The sequence below is a fragment of the Phocoena sinus genome, chromosome 3 (assembly GCF_008692025.1).
Source record: "Phocoena sinus isolate mPhoSin1 chromosome 3, mPhoSin1.pri, whole genome shotgun sequence".
In the NCBI taxonomy this organism is placed as follows: Eukaryota; Metazoa; Chordata; class Mammalia; order Artiodactyla; family Phocoenidae; genus Phocoena; species Phocoena sinus.
Genome location: NC_045765.1, coordinates 143,386,519 through 143,401,708, shown reverse-complemented (window position 1 = coordinate 143,401,708; position 15,190 = coordinate 143,386,519). Strand labels below are relative to the sequence as shown.

Below are 15,190 nucleotides of genomic sequence, written 5' to 3'. Positions count from 1 at the left end.
GCCAAAGGTTGGCATCCTTAAATCTAAGCCAAATAGGGGACTAGGGACTCAAGCAAGAGTTTTGTCTTAAATACTTGGGTATTTGTCATAGTTAAGGATTCAGAATAGAAGCGAGTCACAAGAAAGCAAGGGAGTCAGATTCAGATTAACAGACTAGAAAGTAATTCACTGTCAGCAACAAGTGGTCACTCCAACAACCAGTGTATGATCCCAAGATGTAGAACATATCAGTTCTCTATCCTGGTTTTAACGTGGTAGTGCTTATACTCTAGAGCAGGTATAGTAAATATTTTTCACTTGTATTCCCTCCATTTCTCACTGGACAGGCATTTCTAATCAGTCTTTCTTGCTGAAATATAGTGCTTTGTCTCAGGACTCAGAATTATTCTCAACATTATGCTTTAGGCAGCTACTACCAGTTGATCAGAGTTGATGTGTCAGATGAGCTCTGTTTGCCAGTTCTGCCTAGAGGCTCCTGTCAGTACTGATGATTTTAGCAGAATGCTTATACCTCTGGAAGAATGGGGAAGGGATTGAAGGTAACATACATAAATATGCTTACCTAGCATGCATAAGCTCACAAGTTGTCTCCTTGGGTTTAAGCAAGTATATTGTTGGAGAACTGAATTCAATATATGAGTATTTACAACTATACAGGTTTATTCTTTGTAGTTTGTGATGTTAGGTTATCAGAGTTTGTTGAATTTATAGCTGAGTTGTGGGCTTAACTTGGCTGTTAATTGACAGTATGCGTGGTTACCCACATTCTGTAACACTTTCTCAAAAGTTTACTTTTCCTCCAAACCCCACTCCCCATTAACAATCCAAATGCTTAAAGGTGTTTGTGGTTTTTATCCAAACTCTAGATAAAGTTTGTTTTATATGTCTTAATTAACCCTGAAGTTTAGATATTATCTTTACTGACTCACTGAATACCTCTTTGAAATGAGCACTGTGGCTTAATTCCCAGAACATTCCTATCTACATTTATTAGCAAACCCATTTCATGTAAAATTTTCTAAATCTAGATAAATGCTAAAATAAGTGATACCATTTCTGTACCACAATTTATATTTCTGCTTAAACAGAATGATTCAGAATTTCCTAGACCCACACAATGAAGATTTTTTCTTCCATGTAATTCATTTTAAAGTACAAGTTTTAATAGTCTTTTAAATGAGGTAAATTATTTGTCATGGGGATTTGCTTCTAGCCTCTAGGAAACGACATAAAAAAGATGATGATAAAGCTTGGGAATATGAAGAGCGTGACAGAAGAAGCTCTGGGGATCATAGGAGAAGTGGCCATTCTCATGAAGGAAGAAGGAGTTCAGGTGGTCGTTATCGAAACCGAAGCCCGTCAGATTCTGACATGGAAGATTATTCTCCTCCTCCCAGCCTTAGTGAGGGTAATTCATCAGTGTCAACGGATTTCTTACATAAGCTGGTTTTAAATTTAGGGCTTTAACTTTAAAGAATTTTTATACCTTTTTTATGGACTAATAACTAATTTTTAATCAAGACAAAAGTTTGGATTGGCAATGATTATTGTTAAAGTATTTAATGTTCAGGAAGAAAGTGAAACAAATACATATATTTTAAGTTGTAATTACTGCATTTCAGTATTTCTTTTTGTTCATTTTAGTTGCTAGAAAAATGAAGAAAAAAGAAAAACAGAAGAAGCGGAAAGCTTATGAACCAAAATTAACACCTGAAGGTAACATTTTAGTTTGTCTTTATTCATAGTCTTCAACTTCAGTTTTCTACTTGGAATGTGGATAATAAGTTTTGGGTTTCTTTTCCTCTGTTCCAGAAATGATGGATTCTTCAACTTTTAAGAGATTCACAGCCTCAATAGAGAATATTTTGGATAATTTAGAAGATATGGATTTTACTGCATTTGGTAAAATCATTTTAAAATATATTTGTTTACCTCTAAATATAAACTGAATTTAAGATATATTGATTTACCTATGTGTTAAGCTTTCTGCCAGTTACTCTAGTGGATACAGAGTACAGAGGCATGGTCTGTGCTCTTAAGAAACTTGAAACCTAGCTGTGGAGTCAAGTCTAGTCTGTGTTATCAAGTAACTGAAAACTTTGGTATAAAAATCAAGTATTAAATTAGTTGTGTTGATAGTGTTTTTTTTAAGAGTCCTGAGAGTGTAGCTACCACAGTAGGTTAGAGTAATTAGTAAAGCCTTTATGCAGATGAAACTTGAATGGGCCCTAGATAAGATGGGTACTAATATGAGTAAAGATGTAGAAATAGGAACATATTTAATTTATTCTAAAAGCCAATATTTATTAAATAATTGCTGTTTGTCAGTAGTATGTTAAGTGCAAGAGGTGCAGAGATAAATACCCCAACCTCTGGCTTTAAGTAATACAGAATCTAATATGGAAAACAAAATAGAAAAGCAATCAATACAGTAGGATTAGTGTAACATTACATTTACGGTAATATGTAAAGTTCGTATCTATAGATCTAAAGGCGTTAGGCTTATAAAAAACACTGCTTACAGTGTTTAGAGCTACTCTCAACAATTTTATGCCACTTTCAGTAGATACAAACACTAATTTATACAAAAGCTAGATGACGTACAATAATTCTGATATTAGTACATCTATTTGAAAATGCATTAAAAGGTATATTACCCTTTATTTTAAAAGTATTTGTTTTTGTGACAGTTACTTGCCTAAGTATCATTAATGCATTTCCCCATTATTTGAAGTATCTATCTCATCATTTCTAAAACTTTCCAATTCTGTGCTGGGAAACTGTCTTACATGTCATTTAAGATCCCAACAGGAAGTCATATGGCACTCTCAAGTTAGGATAATCTGAGAAGGAGTTATTTACAAAGAGACTGATTACAAAGATTGGGGCAGAATACAGCCAAAACCCAGACTTTGAACTTTTACCATCCCTACACCCAAAGGAACAAGGGTAAAGTGAAATCAACAGAACTCAGTCAATAGGAAAAGGAAAAAAAGTTGTAGAATAGGTTGCCGTGAAAAAAGAAGTAATCTTTTGGTCAGAGGACATAGGCAGCTTGAGCAGACCTTGCAAGGAAGGAGTCAGGGATATAAATACCCTGACCTCACTCTCCTTCTCTTTGATCTTCTGACAGGGCAACCCACTGGCTGAACCCAAACAGAAGCCAGAGGGCATGGGAGACTGTTGATGTAGTCCATACAGGTCAGCCTCCTGGGGCAGAGAGTTTGGTTGAGAAGGGTCATAAAGTAGTAAAGATAAGATATCTCATCTTCCCATCTTAGTCAGAGCTCTAATTTTAACCTCTGTCCCCTTTCATTCAGGGTTTGCTTGAGGTTTACAGAGGCGTCCTAGGATGTTATTTTAGTTTGTTTATATCTGTTTGTATATCCAGAAATTAAGAAATAAATAAATAAATTAAGAAATAAAGCTTACTATTTTGAGCTGTTTCTTTTACCTAAACTGTGTGTGTTTGGATTGGTTTTTCAGGTGATGATGATGAAATTCCTCAGGAACTGCTGTTAGGAAAACATCAACTTAACGAACTTGGCAGTGAATCTGCTAAAATTAAAGCAATGGGTATAATGGATAAGGTATCTACTAAAGTAAAATTTATAACTTAATTGAAATTAAAGTTTTAAAGGTAAATTGCAAAGTTTACATAAAGTAAGTAATGATGAAAAGAAAATTCATGGTTGCCTTCTGAGAGTGTAACAGAATTATTTATTTTTTTAAAATATATTTATTTATTGTATTTATTTATTTTTGGTTGCATTGGGTCTTCCTTGTGGTGCACAGGCTTCTCATTGCACTGGCTTCTCTCGTTGAGGAGCGCGGGCTCTAGGTGCGTGGGCTTCAGTAGTTGTGGCTCTAGAGCGCAGGCTCAGTAGTTGTGGCACACAGCTTAGTTGCTCCACAGCATGTGGGATCTTCCCAGACCAGAGATCGAACCTGTGTCCCCTGCATTGGCAGGCGGATTCTTAACCACTGTGCCACCAGGGAAGTCCCCAGAATTATTTCTTAGAAAAAAGAAAAAAAAAAAACAACAACAAAGCTTGAATCCAAGAAATATTCTGCAATCATTCTAAAGAAAATCATTTTTGCATTGAAAGAGGCACAGTCCTGGATTTTTGTCACTGTTTGTTTTTTCATTGTCTCACATATTTAGATTATTTAAATGCAGAAATACACTAAATTTTTCTTTGACATTTCCTTTAGCCATTTACACTGGTGAAAGAGTAAAGCCACGGTTTTAACACATTAATTGTTGGGGTTTTTTTTAGTTTATTTATTGACGTATAGTTGATTTACAATGTGTTAGTTTCTGCTGTACAGCAAAGTGATTCAGTTATACATCTATATATATTCTTTTTCAGATTCTTTTCCATTAATAGTTTATCACAGGATATTGACTATAGTTCCCTGTGCTATATACCTTGTTGTTTATCCATCCTATATATAATAGCTTGCATCTGCAAATCCCAAACTCCCAGTCCTTCCCTTCCCCACTCCCCCACCCCCTTGGCAACCACAAGTCTGTTCTCTATGTCTGTTAACACATTAATTGTTAATAAGTACAGAACCTCATTGCTGTAGGCTTTATAATGACTTTTGTGAGTTGTCTTTCCTCTGAGCTCTCTGTTGCTGAGTTAGTCTCATTACACTAATGGAATAGTAGAATATTTTTTCATTAATAATAACTTAAAACAATAGTGACAGCATCAAGAGCTAGCTTCCCATAATCTTTATGAGCTACCAGTCACCCCCTAAACCACTGCATGATTGCTATGCAAATATAATTTCAAGACAAATCCTCTCTCCTCATCTTCTAATCAGTCTCCTCTTATACACAATTATCTACTCTTAAGTCCAAAGTTTCTTAGTCTATAATGTAGAGATAATGATTTGTTCTCCAGGAATAGTAAAAGAATTAATAGAAGACTATATTTACCTGAAGAATTTATCCTCTCAACAAATTAAACTTATTTATTGAGTTTTAAAGTAGACTGGGAAATATTTTAATGTTTTTTTCCAAAGTTAAGATATAATCACTTACTCATTTTGTATTCATTTATATTAGTTTCAGGTGTACAAGGTAACAATTCAATATTTGTATGTATTGCAAAATGATACAACGGTAAATCTAGTTAACATCATCACCACACATAGTTACAGATTTTTTCTTATGATGAGACCTTTAAGTTCTATTCTCTTAGCAACTTGGAAAAAAAACTGCAGTATTATTACCTATAGTCACTGTGCTGTACATCATATTCCCAGGACGTACTTATCTCATAACTGGAAATTTGTACCTTTTGACCACCTTCACCAACTTCACCCACCCCCACTTCCCACCTTTAGCAACCACCAATGTGTTCTTTATATCTATGAATTCTTTTTTTTTAGATTCCACATATAGGTGAGATCATAATGGCATTTATCTTTCTCTGTCTGACTTCTCTTAGCATAATGCCATCAAGTTCCATCCATGTTGTTGCAAATGGCAAGATTTCCTTCTTTTTCATGGCTGAATACACACACACACACACACACACACACACACACACACACACACACACACACACCACATTTTCTTTATCCATTCATCTACCAGTGGAGTGGACACTTTGGTTGCTTCCATGTCTCAGCTGTCGTAAATAATGCTCTACTGAACATGGGGGTGCATATAGCTTATGAAGTTAGTGTTTTTGTTTTCTTCAGATATGTACCCAGAAGTGGAATTGTTTGATTATATGGTAGTTCTATTTTTATTTTTTTTGCGGAGCCTCCATACCGGTTTTCCATAGTGGCAGCACCAATTTACATTCCTACCAACAGTGCACAAAGGTTCCTTGAGTTTGGTTTTTAAAGCTATACAGACATATCACATAATTAACCAAGAATTAATGTACTATTAGTTTACATTGCTATTACTGTGTGCAATGAGGAATATGTTGATTTCTTTTGTATACAGGAATATGGCTTCAGTTTTCTGAAGTGCCAATGCCAATCATAGGTTTTATTTCATAAGTTCTATAGTTACATGTAGCTAATATTTCTATTTCAAAAGGTGAATTTGCTGAATATTTTCAAAGCATGGACGGTTTACCTAAAGTCTCAGTAGTTTAATCTGTTGTGAAATTATCTAAAGCAATATTTGGAGGAAATTTTTTCTGTAAGCCAGCATACAAATAATCAAAATGTACTTAATGTCAGGTTATTCTGTTGATGCTCCCATTTGACTCTTCTGGCTGATTCCAGTAAGTGTCCTAGCTGCATAAGAGTCTAAAAGGAGACCTGTTCAGTCAAGGGAATGAGTAACAGTTGCTTCCTCGCAGAACCTCTAAATCAACTATTAAGTTTTTAAATATAGGAAACATTATTTGTAAGAAATGAAACAGTTATTTTAAAAATAAGAAAAATTTCTACCAAATAAAGCAGTGTCATCACATTTGTAACTTTTATCATTCTCAGATTCAGGCTTCTGTTATTCAAAATATTACCTGGGATTTTAAGACACCCGCTAAATAACATTGTAGTGTGGAAACCATGTTATAATTAATTCAACAGATGAAATGTTTAGAGAGTGTGTGTTTGTGCCTGTGTGTTCGTATGCATGTTCAGTGTCACTTTCATAAGAGCAAGGGGACAGACATCAGAACAAATTCAGTCTTAACTAGCTGTGTGGTAAGATTTGAGTTAGTAACATACATATGTGCCCATTCTGTGTTTGCTATCTGTCTTTCAAAAACAAGTAATTAAGTTCTCTACATAATCAGATTTTAGTAGAGGATCTAAGTAGGAGAGTTTTATTTTTCCACTCTTTAAGAGGGTGTTAATGCTGTATATTCCATTGGCCAAAGGGAATAATTGTACAGAATAGTTCTTGAATAATTTATTACATTTACCAATGATTGATGAGAGAATTTATGCTTCAATTTTAGCTTTCCACTGACAAAACTGTGAAAGTCCTAAATATCTTGGAGAAGAATATTCAAGATGGGTCAAAGCTCTCCACTTTGTTAAATCATGTAAGTTTAAGATCCATGTTGTTAATTTTACCCTTTCTATTGTTAAGATGTAACATTTTTCATATGGAACTTTGATTTATAGGGAAAGTTCCAAATTTCAGTAATTTGAGCTTGTTACCACATTTACTAGTTCACATTTAGCCTTGCAGTTAGAATTGGATTTTTAGCTGTTTAAAATTAATGTTACACATTATCAATTCACAGCTTTGATATAAATATGAATAGTAACAGATGTAAATTCATTCAATTCAAAAGACCATTCTTTAATCTTACATTATGCTCTTCCTTTTGTAAGTGGATGAGTGTTTAAAATGTCTTTTCATTTATAAAATGTTAGTAGGTAGTAATTCTTTTCCTTGAACTTCCCTGGAGAAATAAATAGTTGGAAACCTTATGGTGATTTCCTAATGTATCCTAAAATGTTAATCCTTATGTATTGTTTTTATATCTAGCTCAAATGGTTGTTGAAAGGATATTAAATAAATTAATCCATGTAACCTACTTAACAGTGTCTGGCACATTATAAGTTCTCAATAAATGTTAACTGCAACTGTCGTTACATTTTAGTGTGTTTTATCAAAAGCAGTGGCAACGTGGTATAATGATTTATGAACTGGGATCTACCTTCCTAGCATTATAGCAGACTTTCAAAATCATATGTGCATTTGAATTGATCTTGGTGTCTAACATTAATGAATTCAAACACTAATTCTTATAGGAATTTAATGTAAGAGATAAGGATCTGGGAATGTTTTGAGTTAATGAAGTTTCTTTATTTTTAAATGACTGATTACAAAAGTAGTGTATTATAGAAAATTTTCAAAACACAAAAAAACAGGAAGGTTCCATTTTCATCCAGCAGTAACCACTGTTAACAGTTTTGGTAGATAATACTTCCATTCTCATATGTACATATATACTATAAGTATTTAGCACATGCACAGGATTGTATCTCGTGAGGGAAATGTTCTTGATGTTTGCAGAAGCCACAGGAGTGCTAAGTGATCTACATGGAATTTAAAAATGTAGAGAAATAATGTCAGGTGGTATTTCTATGCTTTATTAAATATATCCATATTTTTCCTATGCCCTTTTTAAATTAGTTTTTGAATCATAGAAACTAAGGGATTAGAGGACCTATAGTGGCAATGTACTACATTTTTAGTCTACACGTTTTATTTAAAACACTTTGGCAAGAAATTGTGGTAAATATCAAGAATCTACAGTTCTGGAGAACTGGCTGACTCAGTTTTAATGAAATTATTTTCATTCCTGAAAACCTTAGCACTATTTAGTGTGTTGCATTTAAGCCTTAATGTTTGATATGAGTGATGAGCCTCCTAAACTGACTCTTCGAAACAGCAATTTCAATATCAAAGAAAAGTTACTTTATTTTTTTAAGTAGGTATGTAAGTAGTAAAATGAAAGAAAGAGAGTTTTTAGGCATGAGTGATTTAGAAAGCCCTTCTGTGTTTTACAAATATTATATTTTTATTTATTCCTTTTCCCAATGTTGTAAGCTTTGAATAGCATGCATACACAAGTATTCCTAGAACATAAAGTTGATATTTCATAACTAAGGATGTGATAGAAGAATTTTCACTTTAAAAGTAAGATTTAAAGCACTTTTTCCCAATTGTAATGCAGGTTGCTGATGTGTAAATTAAAATATAGTCTGTCCGTTGTTGAATTATCTATTTTAGAAAATAAATTATGTTTTCAGTAGTCTACATAATCACCACTTTTTAATCTCAGTTTCAAAAATACAGTATTGTTGAAAAACAGTTATTAGGAGTGATTTGAGTCGATAACATTTTACTATTTTTAAATAAGGGTCTATCCTTTGTTGTTAATTTTTGTTTTGCTCTCACAAGAGCAAGCAGAACTAAAAAGCTTTAATATTATCATAATGTTTTTAACCCCAAACACAAAATGATTTATGTATAATTATGATCTTTAACTAAAATCGTAGATTTGAATAAATTACACAGAAGATAAACATAACTATAAGTTTGTTACTGGAATGTCATTTAGTGGTGAAATTAGGAGATAAGAGTACATTATGTTTGAAAACATTGAAATAAATCATACTTAATATAAGTATTTGTACTTCATTCCTGATATTCTTTAAATATACATACACACACCATAACTCTCACCAAGTTTTCAACCGTGAAAATCAAATATATTATAATTTTTAAAAAATATTTAACCTATAAATGTGTTTATTTCCATTTCATTAACAATGTACTGTTTTATAGAATAATGATACTGAAGAAGAAGAAAGGTTATGGAGAGACCTTATTATGGAGAGAGTGACAAAATCAGCAGATGCCTGTCTTACAACTATCAACATTATGACATCCCCTAACATGCCAAAAGCTGTATATATTGAGGATGTAATCGAAAGAGTTATACAGTACACTAAATTTCATTTGCAGAATACACTTTATCCTCAGTATGATCCTGTTTACAGATTAGATCCTCATGGAGGTTAGTTTGCCCTTTTATACTGATAGTTTTTTAGTATAATATCAAAATTACCTGTTATATAATTTTACCACGTCGGATGGGTCAGAATGCAGTGACTTAAAATGGCACCGAAATTGTTTGATTATATAAATTGTAATAAACACTGGCTTACATTTGACTAGAATATAGAACTTGTTTTAATCCAGTACTTGTTCAGTAATAATTTCTTTAGCAACTATTTACATATAATAAGAAGTAATTTCTACTGGTCTGAGATTTTCCTAGGTAATAGTAGCTTTTGGTTCCATTTATCACTTCCCCCAAATTTTACCCAAAATACTATCTACAAAATGGATTGATTAAAGATATATGATTCTTATTTATAATCTTTATAAATGAGTCATGTATGTTAACATGTATACATTTAAAGAGGAGGGCAAACTTGGATCACGAATACCTACTGTTAATTACCTGTTGTTTAATTATTGCAAGTTGATTGCAAGGGAAATATAATCTTAATATCCTGCTCCAGTCAGTGGAAAAAAATAGAAATAAAGTAATCCTTAAGATACAAGAATTTAATAGCCACTGAAATGTACCATGAATTATCTGTTACAAGAATGTTGACTTTCTAACTGAATATTCCCTAAAGAATAATTTTCTCTTTTAATAAATAGACAGCTTTATTTGCCAGGTTGTATTTTTATATAGGGGGGAAACAAAGGTGTGTTCTTCTAATTCAGAAAGCAGTTTTATTATTTTTTAATAAACATTATTAAAAGTTGATATATTCCTTGTTTTGATTTTTTTTTCATTTTAGGAGGCTTGTTAAGTTCAAAGGCAAAACGGGCTAAATGTTCTACCCATAAGCAAAGAGTAATAGTAATGCTTTATAATAAAGTTTGTGACATTGTTAGCAGCTTATCAGAACTACTAGAAATACAGCTTCTTACAGACACAACAATTCTTCAGGTAAGTTTTTTTCAAGCATTTTCCATATTTCTAGACCAAAAAAATAAAGGAGAATAAGGGACCTAATTGAGTTCAGTATAACCTCGTTCACTCAATAATAATACCAGCACTATGTTAATTTTTTCCATTCAGAGTAGTTTATATCTAAATGGAAGAAATAAGAGTCTAGGGAAGTTTTAAAAAGAAACGTTTGGGGCAGAAGACAGGTGAATGTAGTATAAATTCTAAACTGTAAATTATTTGAAAGATAAATGATCATTTCCTTTAAAATGTGTCAGGATACTTCTTCCAGAACAGTGAACTATTTTTTGTTTTTTACATTCCTGTGACATTTATCAATCCAGAAGTTAGAAATCAGAGGAATGGCAGCTATGAAGGAAGGTCTGTGCTAATTTGCTTGAGGGTGAAAGGGAACAAAAGGAAAAATTAGGTGCTGATTGATGAGGGAAAAGAAAATGCTCTCGTTGTTTTCCAGAAGTTTATGAATGCTTTGGGATTTAGTAAGGCAGAATGTTACTGAAATCTCTTACAGATGTGTACTGATTACTGTCTGTGTCTGTGCAGGTATCATCAATGGGAATAACACCATTTTTTGTGGAAAATGTCAGTGAATTACAATTGTGTGCCATTAAGTTAGTCACTGCAGTAAGTATAATCAGTTCACATTTTTAGTTATCTCTCAGAAAAATAACAGTGGTATCCTTCAATCCAAATGTGCAAAAACTAATGCAGATTTGAGTTTTCTGTGAGGACTATTTTAGTATGCCTTAGATTTCAAACACTTCTAAATATTTAAAAATATTTCAGTTAATTCCTTAATATTTACTATAAAATCAATAATTTTAAATCATTTAAATCTTGGCTTATGTTTCATACCCAAGATATCATATTCCTCTAGATGAAACTAGCATACTATGACTTCTACAAGAATGTCATAATTAATGATAGAAAAGTTGAGCAAATTAAGTCATTGCCATCGAAGATGATGAAAACATATTCATTCTAAATGGCAGATAATATTTTTTATCACATGGTATAGTATCATTTTTGTTTATTTTCAAATAATTATAACAAACTAAATTTGGAATCTTATAATTACTAAATAGGTATTCTCAAGATATGAAAAACATAGGCAGTTAATTTTGGAAGAAATTTTTACTTCACTTGCAAGATTACCTACCAGCAAGAGGAGCTTAAGGAACTTCAGGTAACTAATTATAGCAAAGTCCGAGTATAATGAAGAACTCCATTGTACTGTAGCCATCATATTTTAATTCTTTATCATTTCTGTCTGATTTTTATTTTGATGATCAAATAAAAGAGAGGCAATTCAGTCTTAGAACAGCGTGAAGAATACCGTAGGTGTGAGAAACAACAATGCACATTTTAGAGACTTAAAAGTTCAGTGATTCTCAAGTGTAAAGATCTGTGGCAAGGATTTTCAGTCTTGGCGTTATTGACATTTGGGGCCAGATAATACTTTTTTGCAGTGCTGTCCTGTACATAGTAAGATGCTTAGCAGCATCCTTGACCTCTACCTAATAGGTACCAAAAGAAATGCACCTTTTCAAATTACAATTACCAGAATTTTCACTAGACACTGGCAAATGTCCTCTGAAGGGCAAAATCATCCCTGGTTAAGAACTATTGGCCTGTGAGAAGAGCAATAGGAAATACGGCTCCAGAGTCAGAGGCAGTTCAAGGATTTTTATAAGCCTTACGAAGGAACTTGAACTTAATCCTTTATACAGTAGTAAGTCATTACATTATATTTTTAAAAGAGAGCTGAAAAATTACTCTAACAGAAGTATAGAAAATAGACATGACAATTAAACGCTCTTAATCACTAAGCACAGAGTAGCTAAGGAATGTTATCCACTGCTGTGGTCAGCATTATTGCCTTTGTTGGCATAGGTAATCATCATCATTTTCATAACTATCATTATAATATTCCTGGCTGATTAAATGTGTTGACCTAGCATATAGGGTTATATTTAGATTGCTTTGAGGGCTGTCTTCTGTAAAATAATTGTTTTTATCTTAATTTTTTAGACTATGTATTGATAAACATCTATTGTCCATTAAAACCTGAAGAACTATCAACATCTAAAGGAATTCTTACGTTTTTAACTATCTTTTAAACAAAAAGATTTAAAATTTGATTTTTTATATTCTATGTCATAAAATATTCTATAACATAGATTATTTTATATTCTATGTCACTCATACTCTAACATATGATCAGGAGCTGACTGTGTAGCAGATTTTAATAAGAAAATGAATACCAGAATGCCTGGGCATTGGGAAATCCTGAAGACTTCTCATTTTAAAAATCATTTTGAAAAATATTGATATTTTTTGTTATAATTGTTCAATCTGCAGTACATATATAAAGTATAGAATTTTATATTAAATACTGCATTTTTCCTTTGACTATTTTAATTATCTATGCATAGGCATTTAGTTGGTATTTTGAGAAGTTAGAAATAATTAGACTTAAGGACACTATTATAAGCAGTAAAGACAATGCCTAGAAATATTGGTAAAGAAAGCATCCTGAAACTTTCAGATCATAGATGACATGTAAAATGAAATTCTCTTCATACTCTGTAAGATTTAAATATTTTCTTCTCCATTAAAGGTTAAACAGTAGTGATATGGATGGAGAGCCTATGTATATTCAGATGGTTACAGCACTGGTTTTACAACTAATTCAGTGTGTGGTGCACTTACCATCATCAGAGAAGGACTCTAATTCAGAAGAGGACTCAAATAAAAAAGTAAGGAATCATTTGTAAGTTTTATAACTGTGTATTTTTGTAGGAGGAAGCAACTATATTCTCTGCCATTCTTATAAAACTGAAGTTCTTAATTAGGGCTTCATGACTGGGCTTACAGATCCTTGTAGAGCATTAAACTAAGTTTTAGGAGACTTGAGTTCTTGTCCTGACTATTATATCCACCAGTCATGAAACATACAAATCACTTTAATCTGAGTTTGTTTCTTCAGCTGTAAAATGGGGATGATAATACCTAACAAGCCTACTATTACAAGTTGTAAGACTCAAGTGAGATATTGAATGTGAAAGTGAATAATATTATAATTATAATATGTAGTATCTATAATCACATACAGTAAATAATCGTTAATATAATTAATGTTAAATTCATGCAGAAAATGAGTTTATGCCCTCACTATTGAATAACTCATAGCTAAGATTTGCTTTTGGTTTTGTAGCTCTTACCCATCAACACTTAAAATTTTTCCAAGTTTTATAGTTTTACCTCAAAGAGGTTCAAAAGAAAGAGGGATAATTTTATTTCCTAATTCTGTTATAGTCGTGGCTGTGTGTATAGTAATAAATAATAAAGTGACTGGTTAATAAAGTATAAAATGAATATAAAAAATGTTGAGGTCCCTGTTGTTCTCCCCTTCTCCTAATCTCACTGTTCTCTTTTTAGTTTTTTCCTTACCATTGGTGAATGTTTATCTTCGTCCATTTATTTATTTATCTGTATAAATTTGATACAAAATTTTTTAATTTACATAAATGATATAGTGACATATTTACAGCTAATTTTTTCACTCACCATTGTTTTTAATACATGTAACTAATGCTAGATTCTTTTTGATTTAGGTTAAACACATCATATATGACATACAACAACTTGAAGCAAAAGTTTCTCTAGATATACTTAGAAATAGAATATTAAATCATAGTGTACGTGCACTTTTAACTTCACCGGAACTTGTCAGTTTTCTCACTAAAGTGGTGTTCTAGTTTACATTCTTACATTTTGATTTTGCCTAGTCTGGTTAGTATGAAATGATACCATGTTTTATTTTGCATTTTTCTGGTTACTAGTGAACTTTTTCATATATTTATTCACTTTTCGGGTTTCCACAACTTTGAATTAACTATTTATATCCTGGTCTTTAAATTTCTAATGAAGGAGTTGACTTTTTTTAGTATTATATTCTAGCATTCCGTAAACTTTGAGCTTGGAATTTTTTTTGAAATTCTTTTTGTGTTGATATTTTCAATCAGAACTGTTCTGATCATGATAAACAACTGTTGATATTTCATTTGTTAAACACATTTGTCACTCTTAACATATTTTAATAAATAAAAATGAACTCTATCAATATTTTTATTTAGTTTTTATGAAGTATTGAAATACATTTAGTATGCTAATTGTAGCTTCTCTTTTTATATCTAATAGTTAAGATTTTTAGTATTTAAATGTATTGCCCCTATATTCAGTAATAACATGGCAATAGCAACTGAAATAACTTGTATGTCGGTTATTTCTTATATCTGTATAAATTCATTTTTCTCAATCTAGGTTGACCAAGATGTTGTCATTACCAATTCTTATGAAACAGCCATGCGAACAGCCCAAAACTTCCTTTCCATCTTCCTTAAAAAGTGAGTAAAATTAACATAATCTGATTTTTATTTTCGCCATATAGAGAATAGTTCATTTATTTTATGTAAAAGATTAATCCAACTTCCTGCCGTAATCTGAACCTTGACTATATCTCCCTGACCCCTGATTTCCTTATCTTTAAAATGAGGAAATTAGAATATTAAAAAACTAAAATTTTATAAACTTGCTCATATGTTGAACTTCCAAAGTTAAAGTTCTAGATTGAAATTCTATAATTTTTTTTCTGTGAATTTTGGAACTTTCTAATTGAATAGGAAAGTTTGGGG

At 31.9% G+C, this 15,190-nt stretch overlaps 1 protein-coding gene across 4 annotated transcripts in view; it reads left to right on the top strand.

Annotated features, from left to right (window-relative positions):
- The window catches only part of NIPBL (NIPBL cohesin loading factor), a 197,335-nt gene that overhangs the window by 127,591 nt on the left and 54,554 nt on the right, over nucleotides 1-15,190 (top strand). For all 4 annotated transcript variants that reach the window (XM_032625187.1, XM_032625189.1, XM_032625188.1 and 1 more), the window contains 11 exons: nucleotides 1,214-1,408; nucleotides 1,645-1,716; nucleotides 1,813-1,902; nucleotides 3,487-3,590; nucleotides 6,942-7,028; nucleotides 9,290-9,521; nucleotides 10,321-10,472; nucleotides 11,037-11,117; nucleotides 11,579-11,679; nucleotides 13,114-13,252; nucleotides 14,820-14,902. In XM_032625187.1, coding sequence (XP_032481078.1) covers nucleotides 1,214-1,408; nucleotides 1,645-1,716; nucleotides 1,813-1,902; nucleotides 3,487-3,590; nucleotides 6,942-7,028; nucleotides 9,290-9,521; nucleotides 10,321-10,472; nucleotides 11,037-11,117; nucleotides 11,579-11,679; nucleotides 13,114-13,252; nucleotides 14,820-14,902 — 1,336 coding nt within the window. The remainder of the gene's footprint in view (nucleotides 1-1,213; nucleotides 1,409-1,644; nucleotides 1,717-1,812; nucleotides 1,903-3,486; nucleotides 3,591-6,941; nucleotides 7,029-9,289; nucleotides 9,522-10,320; nucleotides 10,473-11,036; nucleotides 11,118-11,578; nucleotides 11,680-13,113; nucleotides 13,253-14,819; nucleotides 14,903-15,190) is intronic.